This window comes from Etheostoma spectabile, chromosome 19 (genome assembly GCF_008692095.1).
Source record: "Etheostoma spectabile isolate EspeVRDwgs_2016 chromosome 19, UIUC_Espe_1.0, whole genome shotgun sequence".
Taxonomy (NCBI): Eukaryota; Metazoa; Chordata; class Actinopteri; order Perciformes; family Percidae; genus Etheostoma; species Etheostoma spectabile.
The window spans coordinates 10,280,382-10,307,827 of NC_045751.1; the positions used below are offsets into that span (position 1 = coordinate 10,280,382).

Sequence of the window (27,446 nt, forward strand, 5' to 3'; positions counted from 1 at the left end):
TGACAGTAATTTGACCTCTCAGAAGACGGGAGCCTACGGTCTCCCACTGCCTCGTCCGGTTGGTTTGTTTGGGTGGGTGTTTTAAACGGTTAGTAGGTAACAAAACTAACAAAGGAACAATAACGGAAACAAACTAACCGATGGAGGCAGCGGGAGAGCAGCAACTCCTGTGTTCTGAGGTAAAATTACGGTTTTTGTCAAAGGAGTGTGGCGGTGAAGAAAGCAGAGATAACAGCTTCAGTTCCCTGTGTAAAGGGCCGCCTGGCAGCAAGAAAAAGCTCTGAATCTTTTATAAAAACATAGCGTAATGTGTAATTCTTTAGTCTAAAATACGTTAAGCTGCCGCGGTCCATCGCAGTTCATTGATTAGCTTCTGTGTCGGTGATCCTGCCTGCTTCTCCACACTGGGGGCATGTCGACCGTCATCTACTGTAGCTAATGCACTGATTATATTATAAGTCAAAATACAAAATAATAATAATAAAATAAGTAACAATACAAAAGATTTGAATGTTCATTTTGACAGCAAAAATAAAAAACTGCCAGAAATACTAGTAAATACAATATAATAGCAATAAATGTAATTAGTAATAAAGTGCGCAAGCAATAAAAAGCTAAAACAGGGAAAAGAAAAATGTACTTCTGGTACCTAGCAATGATGTGTGTGACCATCCTGTCTGTGATGCCTGGACAGACCTCTTCAGCCAATCGGATGTTGCGTTCCAGCTCCTCGATGGCCAATCGCTGCTCAGAGTGCTCCTTGTGCTGCTGCTTCAACTACAACAATAACAAAAAAGTCTGACATTCAAAACCCAGACCGGGGTGATGGAGTACTTTAGGGTGTGAACACATTGTATAGCCTGAATTGTAATTTGGGTGTCTCAGATTAAAATAGGATGGTTGTAGATTTCATGCCTGATGTGTGTGTGTGTGTGTGTGTGTGTGTGTGTGTGTGTGTGTGTGTGTGTGTGTGTGTGTGTGTGGTGTGTGTGTGTGGTGTATCTAACCTCAGTGAAGACGGGAGAGATGACTGTGGTCAGACTGGCTGATTTACTCTGCTGATCCTGACCCTGCACAGGTAAATCAGAACAGGAGGAGGAGAAAAACATGTTGAAAAGTAATAAAAACAAGTTGGGCATTTCATCTGGTGCAGTTCAATATGGCTGAAGAGCAACTAAATCAGCAGATATTATGTTTAACATGACAAAAGTAATAGTAAGATCAGTGCTTTGGAATAAAAGCCTCCATTAAATGTGAGTCAGTGGTCTCGTTTTACCATTTTATCCCTTAAAGGTCCCATGACATGGTGCTCTTTGGATGATTTTATATAGACCTTAGTGGTCCCCTAATACTGGATCTGAAGTTTCTTTTATATAGACCTTAGTGGTCCCCTAATACTGTATCTGAAGTCTCTTTTATATAGACCTTAGTGGTCCCCTAATACTGTATCTGAAGTCTCTTTTATATAGACCCTAGTGGTCCCCTAATACTGTATCTGATGTCTCTTTTATATAGACCTTAGTGGTCCCCTAATACTGGATCTGAAGTCTCTTTTATATAGACCTTAGTGGTCCCTAATACTGGATCTGAAGTCTCTTTTATATAGACCTTAGTGGTCCCCTAATACTGTATCTGAAGTCTCTTTTACATCAACCATGGTGGTCTCCTAATACTGTATCTGAAGCGTCTTCTGAAGGGGGGAGAAAACCTTGCCCCTTATGACCTCATAAGGAGCAAGATTACCATGTTTCGGATTACACTTATCTGCATTTCTAACCACTGGGGGATCATAGGCAGGCTGGGGGAACTCATATTAATGTTAAAAAAAACTAATTAAGTGAAATCTTCATGCCATGGGACCTTTAAAATCTATTCAGAAATTAAAGTGTAGTCATTTAAAAAAGGGACCAACTAAAATTTACAAAATGAAAAAAAAACATCTCTTACATCATCACAAATCTATTTATTCCTCAAGCCTGACTACAAGACGTGCTATTGTCCCCCTTCTGTTAAACTGGTCTTCAAATGAGAAACCATTGAAGGCTTTGAGAATTTTGATATTTGCTATAAGTATTTCTCCAGCTGTGACAAGCTGATTCTAAAGTACACGCAGGTGGATGTTGTAATAAAGACGGCTGTCATCCCTTATTATTATTATTATATTATATACATGTAATACTAGTACTGACCGTTACATTGAGGACCTTCTTGCTCTCCGTCTTCTTCTTACGGACCGTGGTGAAGGACCACTCAGAGACTCGCTGTTCTCCTTATTACTGGACTCACTTCTCACACACACACACACACACACACACACACACACCCACACACACACACACACACACACACACACACCACACACACAACACACACACACACACACACACACACACACACACACACCACCACACACACACACACACACACACACACACACCACACACACAACACACACACACACACACACACCACAAACACACACACCACACACACACAACACACACACACACACACACACACACACACACACTTATTTGGGGTTCCCCATGTCATGCAGCCTACATATGATCATTGTACCTTCTGAAGTGGTGTTTAATGACACAATGATGACAAATGATACGAAAACATATGTAGTTTTTGCCCCGACCAAAGTAATCCCATTACCTGTCTGAGTCGTCGGAGCTGCTGCCGCTGTGGCCCTCCTCCTTCCAGCGCCTGTACCTGTCGATCAGCTCGCTGAGGTAGGACGTCTTCTTACAGTGTTTGACGATGAACTTGTGTTTGAGGAGCTCTTTGGCTGTTGGCCGCTGCATGAAGAGAGAGCAGAGGAAGACCATCTTCATTTCAGCTTTTCAGTCAGGGCTTCATGGAGGTTCAGAGAGCGAGAGACGAATATCTGCATTCTTTGCACTGTTGCTTTTATTCCCCTCAACAGCTGTATCTTGTCTAATCGTACTACTCTATTCTCAGTTGTTTCATCTCGTCACCTGTTCTGCTCCGTGCATCGTTTTATCGTTAAATCGGTTTTGCTTCTTCTTGTTTTATGCCAAATTCTGCCTTGCTTGTATTGTCTTTCTTTTTAGTTTTGTTTCTTTGTATTTTAAAAAGCCTTTTTTAACATCAAGGCCAAGATACAGATGAAAAATAGCTCATTCAGGCCTTTTTTAACCCACTTAAAATCAGGTGTTTTATGATTTTGCACGACCCCCTTTCAGAAATAAACTGAATCTAATTGAATTCTGGACGATAAGTGGAGCAGTTCCTAAAATTGTACCTAAGACCTTTTTCTTACATGGGTTCTATATGGAGGAGAAAAGGAAAATAAGGAGATAGAAGAGGAGCTGTTTGTCCACCAGGGGGAAGCAAAATGCAGCAACAGGCACACAGTGAAAGGAAACTGGATTCAAATGAATGACAAGAAAACAAATGGACTTAGCTCAAACTTCCCAACTGTAAATACTATAAATGAGTTATTGTAAGTACTTAACAAGATGACTCACAGCAGTACAAATGACAGAAAAATGAAGTATTTAAACACAGGCTGAATGTACAAGTCTAAACAAGCCCATTATGTCTAAAATCTGTGTTTTCCTGTATTTATGCATCATAATTACGATCCTAATATGTCCTGTGCGATTGAAATTTGTTGATAGTTTTGTTGATTTTCTTATTTTAAAATTGTTTTTTTAACATTAAAAACAATTATAAAAACCCCAACCCCTAAAAAGTCTTAGATTAAACACGAACTGAGAAGTAAAATATACAAGTATAAAACCAGCGGTAGGAGTATTCATAGCTAAACATACCTCTAAAAATACTCCAATACAAGGAACAGTCTTGCATTCGAAATCCTACTTACATAAAAGTACACTAGTACTATTAGCAAAATGTACTTTCAGTATTAAAAGTCAAAGTATTTGTACCCATGTGACAGATATATTACATTATCAGATTGTTAATACGATCATGCATCAATGTTAGAGCGTCAGGTTGAACTACTTTTAACGTCTTTATATACAGTTAGCTAGTTCACCTCAGTGGTTCCCAACCTAGGGGGCGGGCCCCTCCAAAGGGTCACTAGAGAATTCTGAGGGGTCGTGAGATAATTAATAGGAGAGGAAAAAAAAAACAATAAAAAAATTTTTTTATCCACAGAACAGTATCCATGATTTGGGCTTTTCTCTAATATAAGCGGTTTTGTGATCACTTGAGCCTCAAACGGTCCTTTTAGGGTTAGTTTTATGTAATTAGTTTAAAGGGGAAATGTCTCGTTTTGTTTGCCTGGAAATCCAGACCCAAATCTGAATGAAAGTCTCCCATCTCGAGGGGCGGCACCAAGCCAGCATTTGAAAATCTCACTGCACGCAATTAGATAACACTTGTTTAATCTCTAACAACGTGTCGTATTTTAAATCCTGACGGTTGGTTTTCATTTGAAGCAGCTACAAGCGTCAGATAAATGTGGTGGTAAAAAGTAAAAAAGGTACAATATCTCCCTCTGAGATGTAGTAGAATAAAATGATTGAGTTAAGCACAAGTACTAGGCCTGCACGATTAATCGTTATAAAATCGTGATCTCGATTCACCCTGTTCACGATTTAATTTTTAAATAATGTTCTGGAGTGTGGTCTAGACCTACTCTATCTGTAAAGTGTCTTGAGATAACGCTTGTTATGAATTGATACTATAAATAAAATTGAATTGAAATAACTTTGATGTAAAAAAAAAAAAGAGCAGACTGCATCACAAACACTACTACTTTCTTTCTTCTGTGACTTTTAAACGAACTGTCTAAAATGGGTTTTAAAGCGGTCCAAGCGCTGCGATGCTCTCCCTTCTCTTCGTTGAAGCCTCTGTGTTTACAGGCAGAGAATCGTGAGAGTCAATTCTAAGCAACAAAAAAAAAAAAAAATCATGATTCATATTTTTCCCTGAATCGTTCAGGCCTAACAAGTACCATAAATGGTACTGAAGTACATCCTGTACATGTATATACACTGTGTATTTATAAAAGTGTATAAAAACACATGAGCTGTACTTTGCTGGGCAGAAAGTTTCACAATAAACTATTTCTAGAGGAATAAAAAGCATATGACCAACATCAAGTAATAACTTTTGTGCAGAGCTGTGATTTATTATTATTATAAAAAAGTGAGAAACCATGTTTCATTACAGTGAACGTAGACTGTGTGTGTGCGTGTGTGTGTGTGTGTGCGCGTGTGCGTGTGCGTGTGTGTGTGTGTGTGTGTGCGTGTGTGTCTTACGAAGGCAGGGTCCTTGTTGAGGCACGCCTCGGTGAACTCTTTGAAGCTCTTGGAGAAATCTCCGCTCAGCGTCGGGGGAGGAGACTTGGGGATGTGGAACAGCACTCGCATCGGATGCATGTCCGAGTTGGGGGGCTCTCCCTTGGCGAGCTCGATGGCCGTGATGCCGAGCGACCAAATGTCGGCCTGCAGAGACACGCACCGTCCAAATTAACAGACACACACCGGTTATGACTCCTGTTTCTACAGAACATTTCATTCCACTGAAAATGAGTCAGCCTGTTCAAAGGTTGTATGTGTCTTTTTGTGTTGTTGTTTTTTTCCTACGAAGATGAGAGTTTCCTCTGAAGTGATGTGTCCTCTAATATTCTGTATAATTTCCAAAAGAAGCCCGGGTACACAACAGGGAGCGATCTTGGCCATTTAAAGACAGCACCAGAAGTTATGGAGCCGACCGAATGAACGACACAAAAAAATACAACATCGCTGGAAAAGAATGTTTTTTTAAGAAAAGGTGCTGTTGAAAAACTAATTTCAGGTAGAAAGTGATTGTTTTCATTATCAACTACCAGTTACCTTTGGTGAGGATTAACTTGTTTTGTCTGTAAAATCTCAAAAACATGTAATGAAACGTCTTCAAATCGCTTTGTTTGACCAACAATCCTAAACCTAAAGAACATCTTTGTTTATGATGTTGTTGTTTAGACAAAAACAAAGAAAAAAAAGGCTGCACATTTAAAAAGCTGGAAGCAGCAATGGTTTTGCCATTTTTGCCTCATAAATAACTTTCAGCAATTCCTTTAAATTATGAAAAATTGGAAATGCCCTGATTGTTTTAGCGGCTACTTTGTTACGAGCTTGTGTCCATTTTAAACGCGTCGTGAATAGGGCTGGGACGATTCATCGAGTCATCGATCACGTAAATGCATAGACACAAATGATTGGCGTAAATAACATGGCTGCCTCCAGCAAGAGCGCAAGTATGGATTCCACCTACAACACGTTGAGAAAAAGGCGTGTGGGAGTATTTAGCTCGTAAGGCCAACAACAACAACAACACTGTGGTAGTCTGTCGAGCTCATCTGTGTACAGGACGTCCTGCACGGACTGCAGGGGGAGGTAAACTGGGTCTTTGATAATTGCACAACCAGGCCAGATGTCTCCCGAGACCTTTATCATTTCAGTTATAACGGCCCACTCATTAAAAAATGGTGGGGTTTGAATCAGGCTCGGGCTCATAATTCCCTTAGAAAGAGAAAAAAAATTCACTTTTTTAACTGTTTTTTTTTATTTTTTAAGTTTTTTTTATTCACGTATTACTCCTGAAAGTGACTTGAAATGTTCATTTGTTTTATTGTTGGATTTATTTGATACGTCCGAGCTCATATGTTGCTAAAATTGCTCTTTATTTACTGTAAGACTAAAAGGGAGAAAAGCTTGGATGTTAAACAAGAGCTCATTTATTATTTTACCTATTACTGAAAGAAAGAAAAAAACAAATGCAGTCTCTTTTTGCAACTGCTCTGTTTACTCAAAGGTCTTATTTTTGTATTCCTCTTGAAAGTGACTTCATTTTGTTGTTAGATTGAGAGTCTACATGTGCTTCAGGGTTGCACTACAAATTCATTTTACCTGAACAATGCAGGGTTAAACAATTTAAAAAAAAAATAGAGATTAGAAATGTATTTAATTTTTTTTGCTTACATTGTTAATAATTGAGCAGTGGGAAAATAACCGCAAATTTAAAAAATGAATCGTTAGATTCATTGAAAAAATAATCGCTAGATTAATCATTTGAAAAAATCGTTTGGGTTAGTGAGACTAGTGAACAGAGATTACATGAAGCAACACACACACACACACACACACACACACACACACACACACAACACAGTCTGGATGTTTGTGGTTGAACGTTGTGACACCCACTAACCACATATCAACCCATACACTCATATAAACACACACTTAGATGTTGCATTGTTTCAACTTGCTCCAATGACCATGTGCCAGCCGAGGTAACACACACAGACAACACACACACGTTGTGGTTGTTCAGGCTCATGTTACAAAAAGGATGCTCTGTGACTGTTAATGGCTGTTGGCTCATATACAGTTGCACATAACATATGGCAGCCTGTAGCAGGAGAGACAGAGACAGAGGGACCACCAAAACACAACACACACACACACACCCACACACACACACACCACACACACACACCACACCACAACACACACACACACCACACACACAACACACACACACACACCACACACACACACACACACACACACACACAACAACACACACACACACACACACACACACACCACACACACACACACAACCACACACAACACACACACATAGTCTTCAGAATTGCTTGCATGATCATTTCTGCGAAGAAGACACAATTGTCCCACATACACTGTCCTGCTGCCCCAAATACAATACCCCAACACTCACTAGAACACCAAGTGTAGATTAACCTGCCGCTGAAAATAGTCCCAAACCTTCCGTCTGTGTGACTAAAAACTACAGTGACCAGCAGTATTAGAAACATTTTTTTGTTTTGTTTTGTTTATTAAAGCTATAAAACTAACGTGCAATCAGGCAAGACAGACAGACAGACAGACAGACAGACAGAGACCTTTTGTTAGCTTGTTCTGACTGCGCAGGTTATGGCTGTAGTTTAACTGTAAGCAGTGTCTGGAAACTGTCTTTGGTATTTCAACAAGTCACACTTTGTCTTCCTTCCCTTTACAGAAGAGTAAAAAAAGGAAAAAGCGTGAATAACGCAATCCACCTCCCTACCACATGCCACCTTTATACTTAACTACAACATAATAAAAGCAGGGTTTACAGCATGTTACCGTGAAGAAGTTAACGCTTGTCGGACTAACATCACTTTGATGGCTGGTAACTTTTTAAGGGCTTTTGTTTTCATGCTTGCCATTTCATGAATGACACGGTTTATTAAACAACACCAGCACAGAGTTATATGTGAATAGTGAAAATAAGAGATTACATAAGTTGCAGGACGAAATAGGAAAGAAGGCAAATAATAAAAATTTCATTCAAGGTGAGGAGTAAAAAGAAAAGACTTAATTACGTTTTATGAGACCATCGTCAAAAACCACTACAATAAATACACGGTGAAGTCTGGCGTCAATAACTTTGTTCCAGACATTTTATTTTGTCGTTCTGTTTCCAGACATTTTATGTGTCTTTTACTTCCTCTCTATTCGTTCTGTTTAAGCTTTTATGTTGTATGACATACAATGTTGTATGACATACAACATTGTATGTCATACAACATGACAAATAATGCAAACACACAGTCGCGGGCGTTCTTAGGATGAAAGTAGCATTTATACACACCCACACCCCCACACACCCACACACACCTACACACCCACACACCCACACACACACACACACACACACAGCAGGTCAGGAGACGTCACCTTGTTATGTAGTGTGATAAAGACATTTGTTTACTTTGTTACTGGGTATCCCAACAAACTATTTAAACCAGCCGGTTTCCTTTGTGTGTTTGTCTGACTGCAGCAGGTGCAGCTATGAATGCATGGACAAAGAAAAAGAAGAGGGATCCCCTCTAAATAAAAAAAACCTTATGACCATAGTCAGTAAAACCAACCTGTCATGGCGAGACTAAAGGCTTTCCAGATCTATCTATCTATCTATCTATCTATCTATCTATCTATCTATCTATCTATCTATCTAAAAGTCACATTAAACACCAAATAACAGCTTAAAATCCTATTTACTCTGACTCTACTAGCTGAAGTCTAGACAACAGGACAGGCGTTTCTAATACATGCAAATAAAACCAACAACACTGTGGAAATAATGCAAAACCACCCCAAAGCCGGACCCAACAACCAAAACCGTGTGGCGGAGGTTGCTACGGCGATAGCAAAATGCATTGCAAACATGACGCACGGTGTTAGAGCAAACAGAGGAATCCCGGGCCATGAAGTGTAGAGTGAAGCCGGATGAGCTTCTTAATCAAAACGTGGAATGCGTGTTTGTGCCAACGAGCACGAATACATCTGAGGAATGACACGACGAGGTCGGAGTTTCCTGTCGGTGCGTTTGATTTCTCCCTGGGGGGAAAACGCTTTGCAGACGGGAAAGAAGACACAACCCTAAAATCTCTCGAGTTGTCTTCCCGCTCGACCGCGCAACTTTTTGTTTTTCTGGGTTAAAATGTAAAAATTAAAACTTTTCTCCAACTTTTTGTTCATTTTTGAATTAAATCTTTTTTTTGTCACTTTTTCCCCCAACGTTATATATACATATATATTTATATGTCACTTTCTATGGGTTTTTTAAAGCTTTTTTTAATGTTCTTTTAGTTTGTTTTTTTTCCGAATGCCACGCTATTGAATAAAACACCCAAATTCATTTAAAGTAGGGAACTGATCATTTGTTTTGCTTGTGCAGAGCTTTGCAGGGAACCTCCACGTTATTTCTTTAGACTATTTGGTTAAAAAGAAACTCATGACAACTGATGACATGGAAACTTTTTTGACACGAGGACAACAGGAGGGTTAAATGCAGAGTATGGGGTAAACCGAGAGCTTGAGAGGCCTGCAGCACTACGGGTACATTTACATTGCTACGTTTTGGTATTGATTAACATAAAAATGGAAATATGCCTGAAAATATACAGAGTATAACTTTATATCAAACAATGTATTCACAAAGATTTACTGTATAAGCATATTCATTAAAAAAAACACAAAAAACACATGATGACAGACTTACTGGTAGCTTTAACATTAAATCATGTGTAGAATATAAATGTCCATCCATTTTGATTAATCCAGCCCATCTTAATATGCAACTAATTTGTATACACTATATGTAGTAGGGGGTCCCTGCGCCATCTCTCTTTCATCTAGGGACTTAGGAAACGCTGAAGACCCCTGCAGTAGACGAAGGTACCAGGTGTCCTACCTTGGAGTCGTAGGCGGACTGCTGGATGACCTCCGGAGCCATCCAGAACGGCGTTCCCACGAAGGTTTCCCTCTTTATCTGCGTGTCCGTCAGCTGACCGGCCACGCCGAAGTCCGCCAGCTTCACCTGGCCGTGCTCCGACAGCAGGACGTTGGCAGCTACGGGGAAGTAACCACATCATTAGATTAGATTCAACTTTATGGTAATTACACAGGTACAGGTACAAGGCAACGAAATGCAGTTTGGGTCTAACCAGAAGTCCAATAGCAGTAAGTGCAGGATATACACTGGTTCCATAAGTGCAGGACATGGATAAGTAGTGAATAAATACAGAAATGAATTTAGATATAGACATATCATCACGACGAGCGTTGGTTAAATCAAAGCTTGTCTCGGCCAGTTTCTTTTTGGTGAGCGTTTTACTGCTTTGGACTACGGAATCCCGTGTATGTAGAAGCGGTAATAAGTTTAGTACAATGTATTGTAGGTGCATTTCATTGTGATGGGTGCATGTCCACTCAAAACAAGTTGCTGCCCGTGCTTGTGCAGAGCTGCTCGTCTCTGTGTACGGGATCGCACTGCCCGACATTCTGATTGGTTAAACGCAACTACCAGGTTCTGTCCTGTTGTGTGCTGTGTGGTGTGTGTGTGTGTTGGGTGTGTGTGTGGTGTGTGAGGGCCACCGCTCCTGGTAGTCTGCCAGCGAGATAGGATTAGCTCGTGATGGGTCGGCACGCCCTCAGTTTGGAGAAACAGGCAGGAGTTACAACACGAAAGCTAAACAATATACTACTGGGGACCAGTAGAAGGGGTAGCAGCTAATCGTACTTTAGTGAAAACTATATTTTGAATATTTTCACAGCTTTACCTTGCTGTCTTGTGCCAAAAGTTACCTTTTGGTATATTGTAGTTTCACACACTGGTTTTGAAACAACAGCAATTAATGCAAATGAAGAAAGTGAAATTGAACCCTAGAGTGAGAAAAACAACAACAAGAAATCACAGTCTTTTAAATGACTTTGATTACCAAAGTCTTTTATTTACTGGATAATCCCGGGAACATACGGCACCGCCGGATGTCCATAACTGTCTTGGCAGTCTGGTTTGTGTCTTTCGAGGGGAATGAATGTAAAGATCTACAAAGAATATGATTACAGCATTCACACAGCCCTTTCTGACGGGGAATTATAGCTACATATATATAAATATATGTTATTTCTGCTCTCTTCAAAGCCACCAGACTCCTTTGACAAAAACAGTCATTTTACTCCGCAGATCATGGGAGTTGCTGTTCTCCCGCTGCCTCCATCGGGTACTTTGTGTTGTTGTGTGACTTCGGTGGATCTAAACTAACCTCTTTGAACACCAATCTATAACCAGGTGTCCCATCTGTACCTTTGATGTCTCGGTGGATCTTCTTCTCAGAGTGCAGGTAGTCGAGCCCCTTCAAGATCTCCTTCAGCATGGTGGCAATCTGAGACTCATCAAACGGACCCGCCCGAAGCTATACACACAACCACAATACACACAATACATACACACACACACCACACCCACGATGACAGATATAAAACCTTTATTCATAGGAACTCAAACACACCCTGTTTAGTTTCATGTAAGAAAAGCCTCAACACAGACAATTAGGCAATCAAAGACACAATATAAGCCTGACTATCCTTTTAATTCATATTCTATTCCAAGCTTGTTCTTTCTGAACAGCTGATTCATAGACCTACACCTTGGCTAACAATGCCAACCACATTGTTTGATTTTTTTTTTTTTTTTTTTTTAAATTGTCTATTTTTTGTCTTGGGATGTTTTTGGACACAACTGGAAACTTTTTTTAAACTTTGCTTTCAATTAATCTCATTATTATTTTGTACCGATTCTCTAATTTTTATTTTTATTAGTAGTCTCTGTTTTTACTTTCACTTATGAGTTATTATCTAGGCACGCTGTCTAATTGCCCTTGTTTTAATATGTTTTTTTGTTGTTGTTTTTTTAAAAGGTGCCCTGCCATACAAAACTGTTTTTCCTTGCATTGTTTTATATATGTCAGGTCCATATGTGTTCGTGTTATGTTGTAAATGTGAAGATGAACGTCTACCTCCTCTGTCAGCTCTAGCTACTGAAAAGAAATAAGAGGAGAAATCCGGCCAATTACAACAGCTGGTCAATCTGACGTCATGCTGCCTGAGCTCATTACTATTCATGAGCTCGCCCAGGATAAAGGATGCTGATAGCCATGCTGTCATTGGCTAGCTGTTAGCCAATCAGAGTCAAGCAGCTTAGCTCGTTGACTATTAATGAGAACTGGCACAAACGGAGCTGAGTCTTCCTGCAGGGTTTCTATACCACGCTAGAATGGCTTGAAACGAGGTAACCACGGTAACCAAGTCATTTCATCCAGAAAAAAAGGTCCCAGAGTCCATGGTAGAACTTCAGACATTACCACAAAGTAATGAAATACATGTGGCAGGGCACCTTTAAAGCACTTTGAGCTACATCCCTTGTTTGAAAAGTACTCTACAAAAAAAATATTTTTAGTATTATCATCATCATCATCATCATCTTTTGAAAAAAACCCTTCAATATTAAGATAACTTCTGGATGTATCTCTGCTCTATATCTATCTCCCCTCCCTCACTCTACCAGGCCAGGCAGAGGGACAAACATACTGAAAATGGATCTGAGAAGAAAGGCTAGTTTTGGAACATAATTGAAATAGAAATAAGACAAATACAAATTAAATACATTTAGGTGGCTTAGTGGAATATAACATCTGAAATCAATTTTATTCTGCCATGTATAAAGTCAAAACAATACCAGAGTTTCCAGTGCTTTGGGAGATAGAATGAAAGTGATTGGAGTCAAAAGTCTAAAACTTTTAAGACTTTTCACATCACGAGTGAGGTTTGATTTTTTTTTTATTACGAACTGGATCAATAAAAACACTCACCAAATCGAGCGCTGAACCTCCGCCCAGATACTCCATGATGATCCATAGTTTACTGCCCTGAAAGAGACAATCAATCACAACGTGATTTTAATGTAGCCTTCAAAAACTAATATTTATCCTTTGGACATTTAAACAGCAGGGTGGCTGAGGACAGATATAAAATTTTGTTTTTTTGCAACTGATGATGTACAACAATTGAATGATTATAACAAAAAAAAACAGTTATTTAACGCTCATATTGTCCGCATTGTCTGAGTTTAGTACGTGCTAGGTTGTGGGCTATAGCTTGCCCCATCCTATTTCATAGTACGCACACAAGCGGTTCACTGCGGCAGAAATCAGCTTTCCTTATAATATTTGATGTGCATTAGAGTGTGCTCCTAGTGTAGTTTTATCACATCATAATGACCAGATCATGAAAATATTTTACTGAAGCATTTCATACAGAGAGAGAGAGAGAGAGAGAGAGAGAGAGAGGCGGATGCGTTCAGAGCAGACAGCTGTCAGCGAGCCTGTACGGAGATATGAATACCATGATTTCTCTTTGTGCCGTGTAAACATCATATCTCGGGATAAGCCTCATAACCACAATATTTATGTCCATGTCAACCAAACATCAGGGGTGGGACTGGGTCATTGTTTTGCAAATCTCAAGTCTTTGCACCAAAGTCCCAAGTCAAGTCCTAAGTAGGGTTGCACGATGTTGATTATGAATACTGAGACAACGATAATATTTTACTTAGAGTTAAATACGAGTTTGGGAGGGAACCCACAGAAACCACCACACACGGCGCCTCTGTTGATTTAACGGTTTAGCCTCGACTTAACGTTACAGTTCTTTGTGCAGCTTTAAGTGTCAAACTAAGTTGGAAGTTGTTGCATCTCCAGCTGTAATTTCCATCCCGCATGTTTTGCACGTTGCAATCTATTTTTCGTCGACCACCACGTAGGCTTGGGCGATCTCTAATATTTTATTATTGCCTTATTATTTGGAGAAAGGTACACACAATTTTAAAGTCAGAAGGCTCAAGTCCAAGTGATGGGTGTTGAAGTCCAAGTCGTTCCTGAAATCCTCAACTAGAGTCTAAAGTCATCAAACTCGTGACTCGAGTCGACGCCTCTGACATGAGCCAAACCGCATGCTGGCTCCGCCCGCGGGTTCGAGCGATACTCAGCAGCCAGTTCATCTTCAGATCGAGTCATAAAAATGAACCTTCAGAATAGTGGATGGGTTGTTGGTGAAATAACGTAAAATTATTGAGAAGTATTACTGTGAACAGAGCTGCTGCTGCTGCTGCTCCTGTGCGCATTTACGCATTGTTATCATTAGTTGCATGGCTCACAAAAAAAAAGAAAAAATGTATGCGCAGTGTGTACAGGATTACGACTGGCGGCGCCACAGACTTTCAGAATAGTTTTGAAAACAAGGAAAAGCGACATGCCTGTAGACATTTCGTGTCAATCGGCCTTGTGAGCGCAGCTCTCGGCCAACGCGATAATCTCAAAATGGAAGTAATCGGCCCGATTAATTGGCTGACAGATTTATCGGTCTATCACTGGTTCGTAGCCAGTTTTCCCTTAAGGAACAATCTCCTAGTCACGTTTTGTGGCATGAAGCGATCGGTTTGACAGAATGGAAATACAAAAACTTGTCCCACCTTCAGATAGGAGCCGAAGTACTTTGTGATGTACGGACTGTCGCACTGAGAGAGAACCGTGATCTCCTGCTGGATGTCCTCGATCTCGTCCTCAGCCTCCTCCAGATCGATCGTCTTGATGGCGACAACGCTCTGAGTGCGATTATCGATCCCTTTAAACACCTGCAGGATGAGGAGGAGGAGGAGGAGGAGAGAAAGGAGGAATGCATGAGGGGAATGAAAGAAAGATTAGAAAAAGAGCCAAACATGAAATGAAAGATGGTAACAAAAGAGACACAAAAGGCAGAAGAAAGATGATAAAACGTGTAAGAGGACAAAAGATATAGACGGATAGTTAAGGAGGAAAAAAAAAAAAAAAAAAATTACATTCAAAAAAATATTTAAGAAAAAAATATTAAAACAATAGTAAGGACAGTAAAGTAAATACAGTAATTAAACATACAATAAAATGTGATAAAACACACACACACACACACCTCTCCAAAAGATCCCTTTCCAATGCGATCCAATTTGGTGAACAACTCCTCGGGATCAATCTGAGAACTCTGAGAGGAGGAGGAAAGGAAAAAGAGAGGAAGACCAAAAATAGGAAAAGAAGAGAGAAGACAAGGAGAGAGGAAGAGGAAAGGTGACAGGGAGAGGCAAATGAAAATGAATAGATTAATGATTAATAGTATTTATGTTCACCAACAATTGAATTTTAAAAACTGTGCATGAACCTATATTACACTCCAAACATACACACAGCATGTAGCATCACTTGGAAAATGAGATGTTATCGTTTTAAAATTATTCTGGTTTAGTAAGATAATGTCCACAAAAAGTATAATACAAGCTCCGTTTCTGTTGACATTGCAACACGACATCCATTGACACCACCCCCCACACACACACGACAGTTTAAAAATAACAGGAACTGAACACACACAGCTGCCTGACCACACACACGCGTACACACACACACCACACACACACACACACCACCCACACACACACACACACACACACACACCCCACACCACACACCACACACACACACCACACACACACACACACACAACACACACAAACACACACACCACACACACACCACACACACACACAACACACACAACACACACACCCAGCTTATCTCTGAGGGCTTTCCACTGACTTACATCATTCCAACTCGCACCCTCTTTGACACCGACATGCGTTTTGAACACCGACGCGACCTGACAGATCAATTCCCACGAGTTCATGACAGTACTTTACGGGCGTGTTACCATTTTCCCTGCGTTAGCTTACACTGACATCTAAAAGGAAACGACTGTGGGTTTAGAGATACGTTATGAAATTGCTCTGCAGGGGTGCCAGAGGGTGGGGGGGTCACAGCGTATTCAAAGAATGGTTTCTCCCTCCTGGGAGCCCAAAATGTCGGCGTTTGTGCATAAGTGAAACATTTTTACTACAAAGATAACCTCTTCACCAATGTTCACGTCCCTGTGTTTGTTTATCATGTGTAACGTAGCATGACGTCAGCGGAAAAGCTGCTGTACTCCACCGTCAGTGTGAACTGTGGAGAGTTTCAAGTGTTGCCATATCTCTCACACACACACACACGCGCGCACACGCACACACACACGCACACACAGATTTCATAAAAAACACCCACAGAAACATATGATATTCCTATGATGCTTTTTGAGTTTTCCCTGTCTGACTAAAAAATAGGAAAAGACTCAGACACACACACACACACACACACACACACACACAGACACACACAGACACACAAAATGTAGCCACACCCTGTCAGCAAACACAGCGGTTACTGTATAATGATACTTTTAGCTCGGTGCAGAGAGACGTGGCTGCGTGTCATACTACTCTCTGTCCATGTTTTCTTCTTCTTCATTTTGTGGCTTTCTGTAAACAGTCAGCGTTAGTAGCTGCTGTTGGTGTACGTACGAGCTCCCAGCCCCCCTTTCCTTATAAACAGACACCACAATACAGCTAAAGGAAAAACATTTCACAGCAAAGATCACAACTTCTTATGCATAACATGCAAATAAAAAAAATAAAAAGAAATGCCCGTCACGACATCCCAGATCCTGAGGTGACATTAAAAGAAAATGATTCAGCAATGTCTTTGATGATGTATTTATCGTATAGATCAGTTCTCTATGGACTAATGATTGATAAATCGACTGATTGTTTAAGATTAGTCTGTGGGAATATCTGACAGACCACGTGACTAACAGAGTGAATGAAAATAAATCAAATATAATTGTTGAACAATCGTTAGTTGCAGCCATAATGAAGAGAAAAAGACACAAAAAACAAAAAACTGCACAAATGCAAAATCTCCTTAAAATAAAGATTTTTTAAAATGCAGAAATTCTGAAAAAATGTTGTTAAAGAAAAGCAGTGTTACCAAAGAGTAAATAATAAAACATTTAAGAAAGACTAATTTTGTGCCAACAGTTTTTCATACTCCGACAGCCATTAAAAGTTGGCATAACACTGGCATTTGTGTTTTTATAAGGCATCACCAAAGCACAAATATCAATCACGTCCCTACTGTAGAGATGCACAAGGACTTCTTTGTGTGTTTATTATGATGGAACAATATAATAACCAACAACGGGGCTTCCCCAGAGAGCTCTCTCTCTCTCTCTCTCTCTCATTACTACGCTCGGAGCACACTCTCATACACATTAAATATTATAAATACAGTCGGTTTCTGGCGCAGTAAAACGCTTCAGCGGCGGGCGTTTCTTTTGCATACCATGAAATAGGATCCTGCCAGTTAAAGCCTACGATCTAGCAGACTAAACTGAGACAATAAAGACAATATGAAATGTCTCTCTCTCTCTCTCTCTCTCTCTCTCTCTCTCTCACAGCATTTACAAAACATAGGACGAAGACCTTATCTTTTCTCACTGATAACATGCACATTTGTGTTAAAAGGTACCTGTAGAGAGACTTTATGGCTAAGTTAGTTCCCAGTATTGGCAAGATTTAAAATGAAGTGAGGACCCTTTGAACCAAAACACATGGTAAAGTTCAGAGGTTACACTTCGACCGCTCTGTCTCAGCGCGGTGAAAAGAACAACAGAGGAGGAAGTTAACCATTCAACGCAGGCTCAATCATTAATGTTAATAAATTCTGTACTTCTACACTTGAGGAGCAGAAAGTGTTAAAACTACCAGCTTTCAAAATCAAAAACTATTCCACTTAATGCTTCACTGCAGGTCAAATGATCTCTAACCCTTGTGTTGTCCTCCTGGGTCAAAAACGGACACAAATCTGACGTTTTTTTTTCTCCCTTTTTCAGCCTTTTTTTTTTTTAGTTTTCACTAACTCCCCCTTACTACCACTAGTTTTACACTACTTTTTGAAATTCATGCTCAAAAACACTCATTTATATAGAATAATACCTAATATTTGAGTTAAAATAGCAGAAATTATGAATTATTTTGACTAATAATTAAAATCAGAGGAACAAACAGACGAGTTTTGTCAGGAATGAAAGTGATCAATTGTATTTGCAAAGAGCGTTGTGTGGATTCCAATCCATATTTTTGTGGTAATTTGGTTAAAAAGAAACCCATATTTCAGATATAGACATTTTTAAAAGGGGGTCAAATTTGACCCGAGGACAACAGAAGGGTTAACACATCCGTTAGACACGCAGTCTGGGAATTGTATTGCTGGCTTATCATTTACGGGCATTCAAGGTAAATTACACTCAAATGCAAATAAACCTACTTTCCCATTTATAAAAAAAAAAAAAAAGGTGTTAATGTTTAACCAAAAATACAATGTCAAGACAGCTTTTAGATTATGTTGCTCGTTCTGAAAACTCCCTAAGCCCTCAATCTCCCGGCTTCTTGTTGACTGTCTCGACTGTTTATCCATTAACCTGAGCAGAGCGTTGGACAGCCGACCGGTCGCCAGGATCACTGGATAAACCCCATTAAACTAATAATGACATACTACATGGACCGTCGAGCAACTGCATTCACATCGTATTCACGAAATCAGGGCTGCAGCCAACGATTAATCTGTTTAGGATTTATTTTCTGAGCTAAAACTGAAATCTTCAAGTTCTAAAAATAGGAGTGGGAATCACCAGACGCCTCCCGATTCATCACAATACTTATGCCACGATACCATGTTATTGGGATTTTACACTTGTTGCAATTTATAACTCAACTTCAACTTTTTCCCAATTTTAAATGATGTCCCCAAAAGGAAACTTTGTCAACATCGGTTTTATCTAAAAAGAAACATTTCTGTGTTTGTTCGTCTCACTTCAGTTTTATTGCTGCAAAACATATATATAATAAAAGATCGATACTTGGCGTTTGTGTATCGATACAGTATTGCCACTAAGAATATCGTAATACTATGCTGTATCCATTTCCCCCCCCCCCCCCCCCCACCCCTAGTTTTGAAACCTCTTTAACGACATAAAACAGAGAAAAAGAAGAAAATCACCACATTTAGAAGCTGGAAACAACAATTGTTTTGTCTTTTTGCTTCATAAAGTATTAGCCGCTAGCTCAAAGGGTTTAGGGTTAGGGTTTAGGGGTTAGGGTTAGGGTTTAGGATTAGGGTTAGAGTTAAGGGTTTAGGGTTAGAGTTAAGGGTTTAGGGTTAGAGTTAGAGTTAAGGGCTTAGGGTTAGGGTTAAGGGTTTAGGGTTAGAGTTCAGGGTTAGGGTTAAGGGTTTAGGGTTAGAGTTAAGGGTTTAGGGTTAGAGTTAAGGGTTTAGGGTTAGAGTTAAGGGTTTAGGGTTAGGGTTAAGGGTTTAGGGTTAGAGTTAAGGGTTTAGGGTTAGAGTTCAGGGTTTAGGGTTAGAGTTCAGGGTTAGGGTTAAGGGTTTAGGGTTAGAGTTAAGGGTTAGGGTTAAGGGTTTAGGGTTAGAGTTAAGGGTTAGAGTTAAGGGTTTAGGGTTAGAGTTCAGGGTTAGGGTTAGGGTTAGGGTTAAGGGTTAGAGTTAAGGGTTTAGGGTTAAGGGTTTAGGGTTAAGGGTTTAGGGTTAGAGTTCAGGGTTAGGGTTTAGGGTTAGAGTTAAGGGTTTAGGGTTAAGGGGTTAGGGTTAAGGGTTAGCGTTAAGGGTTTGGGGTTAAGGGTTTAGTTTTTGCTGAGAAACACACAAACCGAATGGAAGAAGCAACCCTCTTGGCGGAGGTGAGTTTCATACCATTCCATTAATTCAACATAAAACATGGTAGTTACAGGTTCAGCATCTTGATCCATGTACAGTAAATGCTCCAATTTTCCAGATTTCTGTCAAAACAATCCTTACCATGTCTCCTTTTTATATAGTAGGGGTGCGCGATTCAGAAAGTCACAACTCAATATTGATTTTTAGGCTCAAGATTCGATTCAAAAATGATTCTCAATTAAAAAAAACAATTCACAGTATGTAAAAGTAGTTTCCCCATGTGATACCATATTTTTTTAAATATTCATTCATCAGAATCATATAATATATAATAAATCAGAATCATTTATAATAACAAATGATTCTGAGAAATTAATATTTAAAAAATTAAAACGGACGGTCAACCATGTTATGAGCGTCTGTCCACCAGAGGGCGCTCTACGTCGTCCCTGTTGGCAACACTGATTATTATTTTTCGCTAATGTGGTTTTGTTCAAAAGACTAAGTTTCATATCTTTGTGTATTTTTATACATTTTTTATGACCTATAATATATGTTTTTTCCTTTTGTTCTGTTGTGAAAAAAATCATATTTTTAATTATTATTTTAGTGAAACTCTAAATAACTAAAAATAATTCTGTTTGTAAGTGTTTGTTTTTTGAATTAAAATTGATAAAATAATACATTAAAATTACCGGATATTGGATTTTAAAAACCCAAATTCTTTTTCAGTCAAAAAAATGTTTCATTTGGGCTCTAATCCCCCCGGGCTTAAAAAAAAAACCTAAAAAACAAATGAATTTGATTTTTTGGAATTTCCCATAAATTGTTTGCCACCCCCACACAAGTTCTAAGATCCCGCGACATTTTAGTCACTTTTTTAAGGGGGGGGTTTAACACAAAACCACCACCCCCACACACACACCAACACACACACAAAAACCACACCCACAACACCCACACACACCCACACACACACACACACAACACAAAAACCCCACACCAACCCACACACACACACCCCACCCACACACCACCCCAACACACCAAAAAAACCCCAAAACCCACACACACCCCACACACAACACAAACCCAACACCCCCCACAACACACACACCCCACCCCCACAAAAACAACACCCCACTTGGGAAAAGTTTTCACAGATACGAAAAAAGAGGGGCAGAGTGGTTTTAAAAGTGCAGTGAAGGGAACACGCAAACTTTAGTGCATTAGGAAATTTGGGACAAGGCTGGGGAAAGTGTGTCAAGGGAGGGAAGGAGGGGGAAGGAGCCATGTTTTTACAAACGGGTGGTGCCCAAAATAACAAATAAAAAAAGAAGCCCCCTGTGTGTGTGTGTGTATTAGAAGCAAAGGTCACACTTGGAGGGGAAAGTCAAACCAGCGTTCTCAGGGGGCCCCCCACCCTGTGGAATCTCACCACTCTTGAAACATTCCGTTTCTTTTAAGTCAAAACCTTTCATGACCGTTAGTCGTGCAGAAAAAAACCTTTTCCCAAAAACACAAAAAAGCTTGAACAACAATTGGGTTTTCCCCTTTATCCCAAAAAAAAAGGCCAAATTTCCCAAAAATTTTTAGGGGGTATTTTTTTTTTAATCTTTATTTTCCTTTTGAAAGGGTGGGATTGATACTGTAACCCCGTCCGCTGTAGCGAAAACTTTAAACCCAGAGCCCGCAGCCGGGTTTTGGTGCTTAGCTAAAAAAAGGGGAAACAGCTACCTGGCTCTGTCCAAAGGGTAAAAAAAAACTGGTCCCCTGCCCCTCTAAAGCTCACGACAGATGACCCCCTTCTCTTTTTTATTGGGCTTAGACCAGGAAATGACTTTTGTCGGATTCTGTAGGTTTAAAGATCTAAAAAAAAAACAAAATTACTGATGGATTTCAAAAAAACCTTTTATATTTTGGAGCGGACCCCAATTAACGGGGGGGGTTTACACAAATATTTTCAACTTTTTTTTTTTTTTAACAGCATTGAGGGTGTCTGAATAATCGAAAAAGAGTGGATATGGAGATAGGAGCCTTGGCTTGAGTCTGTGTTCTCCCAGTGCCCTTTTATTTTATTTCATTATTTATTTTGCTACTCTTTGTGGGTATTTTGGGGATTTTTTGAATTCAAAAAACGTTGCCTGGATCATGAAAAACAGGGATTCAATGATCGCAGCTCTCCCCCATTTAATCTGGCCCAATTTACTCCAGTTGAATTTGGACTTTTTATTAAACTCTATGCACAGAACTTTTGTGAGGAATGTATTCTGTTTTAAAAGCTTGGGGTTGGGAAAATTTGTAAAAAAACTTAAAAAAAAGGTGAAAATTTCCCGCCATGTTCAGGCCGCCCCCCCCCCCTCCCCCTCAAAGCCCAACTCCAACATGGCTGCGTTTCCCCACCACCCACACACACCCACACCCAAAACACAACACACCACCCAAACACAACAAAACCCCCCCCCACCACCACCACACCAACACACACACACACACACAACCACACACACACACACAAAACCCACACACACACACCAAAAAAAACACACCCACCCCCCCCACACAAACACACCACAAAACACCAACACAACACAACCCACCCAAAAAAAAAAAAAATTTTAGTTAAAATGCGGCGGGGAAAAACCTTGGTTTGTCACCCCTTTGCATGAAACCCCCGGGTCTTCCCCTTTAAAAACCCCAAAAAGGGGGGGGAGCCCCCAAAAAAATTTAAGAAAAGGGGAAAAAGACCCCTGGGGTTAAAACAGGGCCGGGGCCCTCCTTTCTGCCTAAGAAGGGTCGAAATGGGCCCCCCGGAAAAAAAAAACCCTTCGAGTTTTTTAGGGGGGGCCGCACCCCACAAAGGGCAAAACGTTTTAAAAGAAATTTTAAAATGAATACAATTTTTTATGACAGGGGAATCTAACTCTTTTCTAAAAAAAAGGGTAAAAAAAAAAGTTTTTGGGCCAAATAAAAATGGAAAAACCAACCTTTTTTAAAAACCCCCTTTTTTGGAAGGGGGGGAATCTGTTTTAAAAAAATTTTTTTATTTAAAATACGGGGAAATTACAAAGTTTTTCCCCTAAGGGGCCCAAATTTTTATAAAAGCCAATTTTCTAAAAAGGGGAAGGGGAAAAAAGATTTTAAACCCCCCTAAAATTTAAAAAAAATAAAATCCACCCCCTTGAGAAAAAGGGGGAAAATCTTTTCTATAAATCATTTTTCTCAATGCAAATAAACCAGGTATTATTCTAACTGAAATAAAAACCTGCCTTCTCTAAGCATGGGGAAGGTATGTGTGATGGGGCTATTTTTTTCTAAAAGGGCCAAAAGGGAAAATCAGGTGTATATCCGAATCCAGGAAAAATGGCCCCTTAAAATAAAAATCGGCCTCCCTTTTGGAAATTTTAAAATAGGGGGTAGTTACTTTTGCCCCTTTTTTTTAAAAAAACATTTATTTTTTTCAATACGTATTATTTACAAAAAAATTGGTGTCCTTAAAGGTTGGGTTGTTTCCCCTTTTTTATTTAGGTATTAAAAAAAATTTTCCAAACAGATTTTTTATCCCTTTTTAGTAAATAAGATGGTATGTAACTTTTGACACCCCTGCATTGCCCTGTGGAATTAAAAAAAAAAATACTATAATTGAGTTTGTTAGATTTTGACATGTACGGGTTTTGTCAAATCAAATTTTGTGAAAAAAGTTTTGTCTACTGGGTTTTTATTGTGTTTGTATTCCATAGACGCTTTAAAATGCGGTACCTTTTTCTCCAGTGTCCTCCATGTCAGAGGCTCCTCATGTTTTAAAAGGGGGAGAAAATTTAACCCTTTTTTTTCCCCTTTGAAAATGTTTCTATAGGGGGTTTCTTGACCCAAAATCCCCAAAATAACTTATGCAGGGTGTAGTTTTGGCCCCCTATGGAACCTTTGGACGCAAAATAATGATTACTTTTATTAATTTTGGGTGTTTTATTTCATTTTTAAATGGGTTTAAACGTTCGTGACAAACTTTACACAAACCTCAAAAAAAACCTTTGGGTTTTAATATTTCAAAAAAATTCATAAAGGCGTTTATTTTTCAAAAATTGGGTATAAAGTCATATAAATTGGTTTTATTTCAAGAAATTAAAAAAAACAACAAAAAAAAAGCGGTTCAAGAATGCAAAAAAATTTAAAAAAAAAAAAAAGAGTAAAAAGCGGAAAAAAATCAAAAATTTTGATTCATTTTTTACCGAGGCAAAAATACCCTGGTCGGGGGAAACAACAAGGGTTAAAATGTGTGGGGTGATAAAACAGCCACCATCAACACCTTTTGTGTTTTCCTATTTCTTTTTATCATGACTGTGATATTTAAAAAAATTAGCCGGAAAAAAAGAAGGGAAGGGGAAAGGAAAGGGACGAGGAAAGGGGGGGGAGGGGGAGGGGCAAGCTAGTCTTTTTTTGATGTAATCTTTTTACGCCAAGAAGAAAAATCCCCCAACGGCTTTGAGGCACTTTTTAAAGAGATCGGACGATCTCTAGAGGAAAACGCGGGGATTAAGAAAGATTATTTTCCGCCCCCAGTATTTGGTGTGTTTAGGGAATTTTGGTTTCACCAAAAATTACGCAAAAGAGATTTTAATAAATTTTTAGGGTTTAGCGGAGCGGGGTTAAGGTTAGATGAAGGCGCGGTGGGCGCTAGGAAGGAACAAAAAAGGGGAGAGGGGGAGAGCGGGGGGGGAAGGGGGGAGAGAGAGAAGAGGGGAAAAACCCCAGAGAGAGAGAAGGGGGGGAGAGGGGGGAGAGGAGAGGGGAAGAGGGTGCCCGCTAAAATTTCAAAACAAAGTGAGTTCCCGTCGCTATGCTCTGAAATTATGTTTTCTTGTTGTCATGAAAACGTCAGGTCTGGCTACTCCGCTTGGTCATTGGTCGGCTGTCAAAAAAAAGTGCTCGACTTAGGGTGTTTCTCCAGAAAAGTTGAAATTCTTTCTTCTCAAAAAGACGCCCTGAGCTCTAGGGCCGTGACACACCAACCTGATAGTCGGCAGTCGGACGGTCTGGCGAGGTCGGCGACTCGAGTCTGTTCGGTGTGGTCCGTGCCGTCGCCCGTCGGAGGGGACGTCGGCCTCCATATCGGCCGGCCTGACAGGCTCGGTCCGAAGGCGGGCACTGAACGGACTCAAATAACCAATCTGATTGGTGGAGTGCAAACCCGGAAACGAGGAGCGAGATGAGCGTAACTAGAGCCTCTCAAAATCGGATGAAAATCTTTTAAAGGGACTTTAGTCGATCTGAAATGAACATTCATGGACTATTTCTCTCTTAAACTGTTTAAACATGTTTTGGTTAACTATTTTACAACAATATGAGATTGTATTCTGAACAAGCCGCCAGAAACCAGACCTACGTGAGGCATCAACGGTTTTCATTTTTGGGCGACAATACAAATTACTGCCGCCTGCTGTTATGGAGACGTATTACGTCTCGTCGCTTTGGTGTGTTCCGACAGATTTTTTTGACCAACACAAGGATACTGATCAGTCCAACTGCCTTTTCTGCCGAGGGTCGGCCGTCAGCGGGGGGGAAAAGTCGGCGGTGGCGTTTAAAAAACGCTCACAACTTCTTTTTTTTTAAACATAGTTTACTCCACAGGATTATAATGTAAAACAGACACCGGCAGCTTGAAAAAAGACGCCAAGTGCAAACATAGCTGAAATTAAGACGATCAAACTCCGAACCTTTGTTGTTGTTTTTTTCAACGGTGTTTTGTCCACTTCAGACCCAGTGCTGCTTAAATGTAGAAAACCTAAAATAGCATTCAGAACCATCACAGGACACTAAAACGCTCCACTGGCACACAAGACACAAAAAGTAAAACTAACAATCAGATGATAAGCATCAATAAAACTGTCTCATTGAGCCCGACCACGTGGAGCGATTCCAACGGTTTCCCATACACGACCAGCACGTCGTCAATCAATTCAGCAACAAAAGGCTAATCAAAACACGTCAGATCAGCTGTCGACAACACAGTCAAACTTCTCACGTTATCTTTCATAAAGATACGATACTTTAGATTTGCATTTTGTGGTGTTGAAGTACACTGGAGAGGTTTAAAAATTGTAAAAACTAAAGAAAAACTGCCTCTGCCGTGACTCTTTACATGAAGATTTTGCCACAATGGCAAAATTAGCATGCTAATATTTAGCAGGCTACGCAGAGTTAAGAGCTCACAAAAAGGTTTAGGGTTGGGCAATGTCTACCAAATTGGCATATGAAGATGTCCACGGCACAAAAACACTACAATGGACAAGAATAGTGTTGGAGGGTGAGGTGAAAGACGCTAAAACGCTCTGTAAAGCTGAGGGGGAAGTCGGTGATAATTCTCTGTGGGTTAATCACTTGTTTTTGGGGGTGTGACGTATAAGATTTTGATTTTAAATCCAAAATCAAGTAAAATGAGCTTTGAACTTCGACTTTCTCAATAAAAAGCAGAATGGGAGATCACCCAGTATTTTTCTCTCTCCAACGCCATCTACTTGCACACGGCCACAGAAATCATTAAAACCAGTTAGCTTGCCGGCAGGTAGCATGCAGCTAAAGACACAGGCTAACGTTAGCTTATCAGTAGCCTGCAGCTTAACTTTTGCCAGACAATGTGGCCACTGCCGTCGAAGAAGAAGATAAGGGAGAAACAACAGAACTGGAAAATCCAAACTATTGTTCAAAACTGTTGGTGAAAACTGTGGTTTTTAAGCACCCTTCTAACATCTGGTAGCTCTTATTGTAGCATCGCCATCGCTGCTGAAAAGAAAATGTTGAAATAGAAAATGCAATAGAAGTGTTGATTTGGAGAATCAAGGCACCCCTGTTTATATAAAATATTGATTATAGCAGCTTTAAGTCGGAGGCCAAAGGGATTAAGCTGATTACATGTAGACAAACAGCCCATATCTGAAAATATCAATAGGCGTTACGATGTACATCTGAATGAAAACTTAACTTGTAGGCAATAACTCAACTGTCACCGTCACTTAATCGATTTATCAAGTTGTAACAGCGTTACACAACGCATTCCACAACGCCTCATCGGTCTTCTTGGCAGGTAAAACAGATATTTGTGTCAGCCTCTGCGCTGCAGCAGCTGCCGCCGGGTGTCAGGTGCGTGATGATTTACCCAGCAGCCGTCGACACCTTCCTCGCCCTGCCCACCTGGGACGAACACAGCAGGCGGAGCGAGTGCGCCGCCAGCCAGGCAGCCAGTCCCACAGGTAGACACACCTGAGAGCAGGCCTAACAAGAGGCCGCATGGAGGGTTATGTTTCACCCACACCTCTATCTACGGATTTACCTTCAATAAGGAAAAACAAGTGTAATCCTAGAATACATTTTTGGCTTATCACACAAGTCAAGTGTTAAACCAGGTATATGGCGGAAAATA

At 40.1% G+C, this 27,446-nt stretch overlaps 1 protein-coding gene across 1 annotated transcript in view; it reads right to left on the reverse strand.

Moving 5' to 3' along the window:
• The window catches only part of LOC116669511 (serine/threonine-protein kinase 26-like), a 30,694-nt gene that overhangs the window by 1,536 nt on the left and 1,712 nt on the right, over window positions 1-27,446 (reverse strand). The window contains 11 exon segments of the mRNA XM_032499440.1: window positions 650-777; window positions 1,008-1,070; window positions 2,190-2,257; window positions 2,260-2,285; window positions 2,665-2,807; window positions 5,265-5,450; window positions 10,255-10,412; window positions 11,650-11,758; window positions 13,214-13,270; window positions 14,872-15,033; window positions 15,348-15,416. Of these exon segments, the coding sequence (XP_032355331.1) occupies window positions 650-777; window positions 1,008-1,070; window positions 2,190-2,257; window positions 2,260-2,285; window positions 2,665-2,807; window positions 5,265-5,450; window positions 10,255-10,412; window positions 11,650-11,758; window positions 13,214-13,270; window positions 14,872-15,033; window positions 15,348-15,416 (1,169 nt within the window).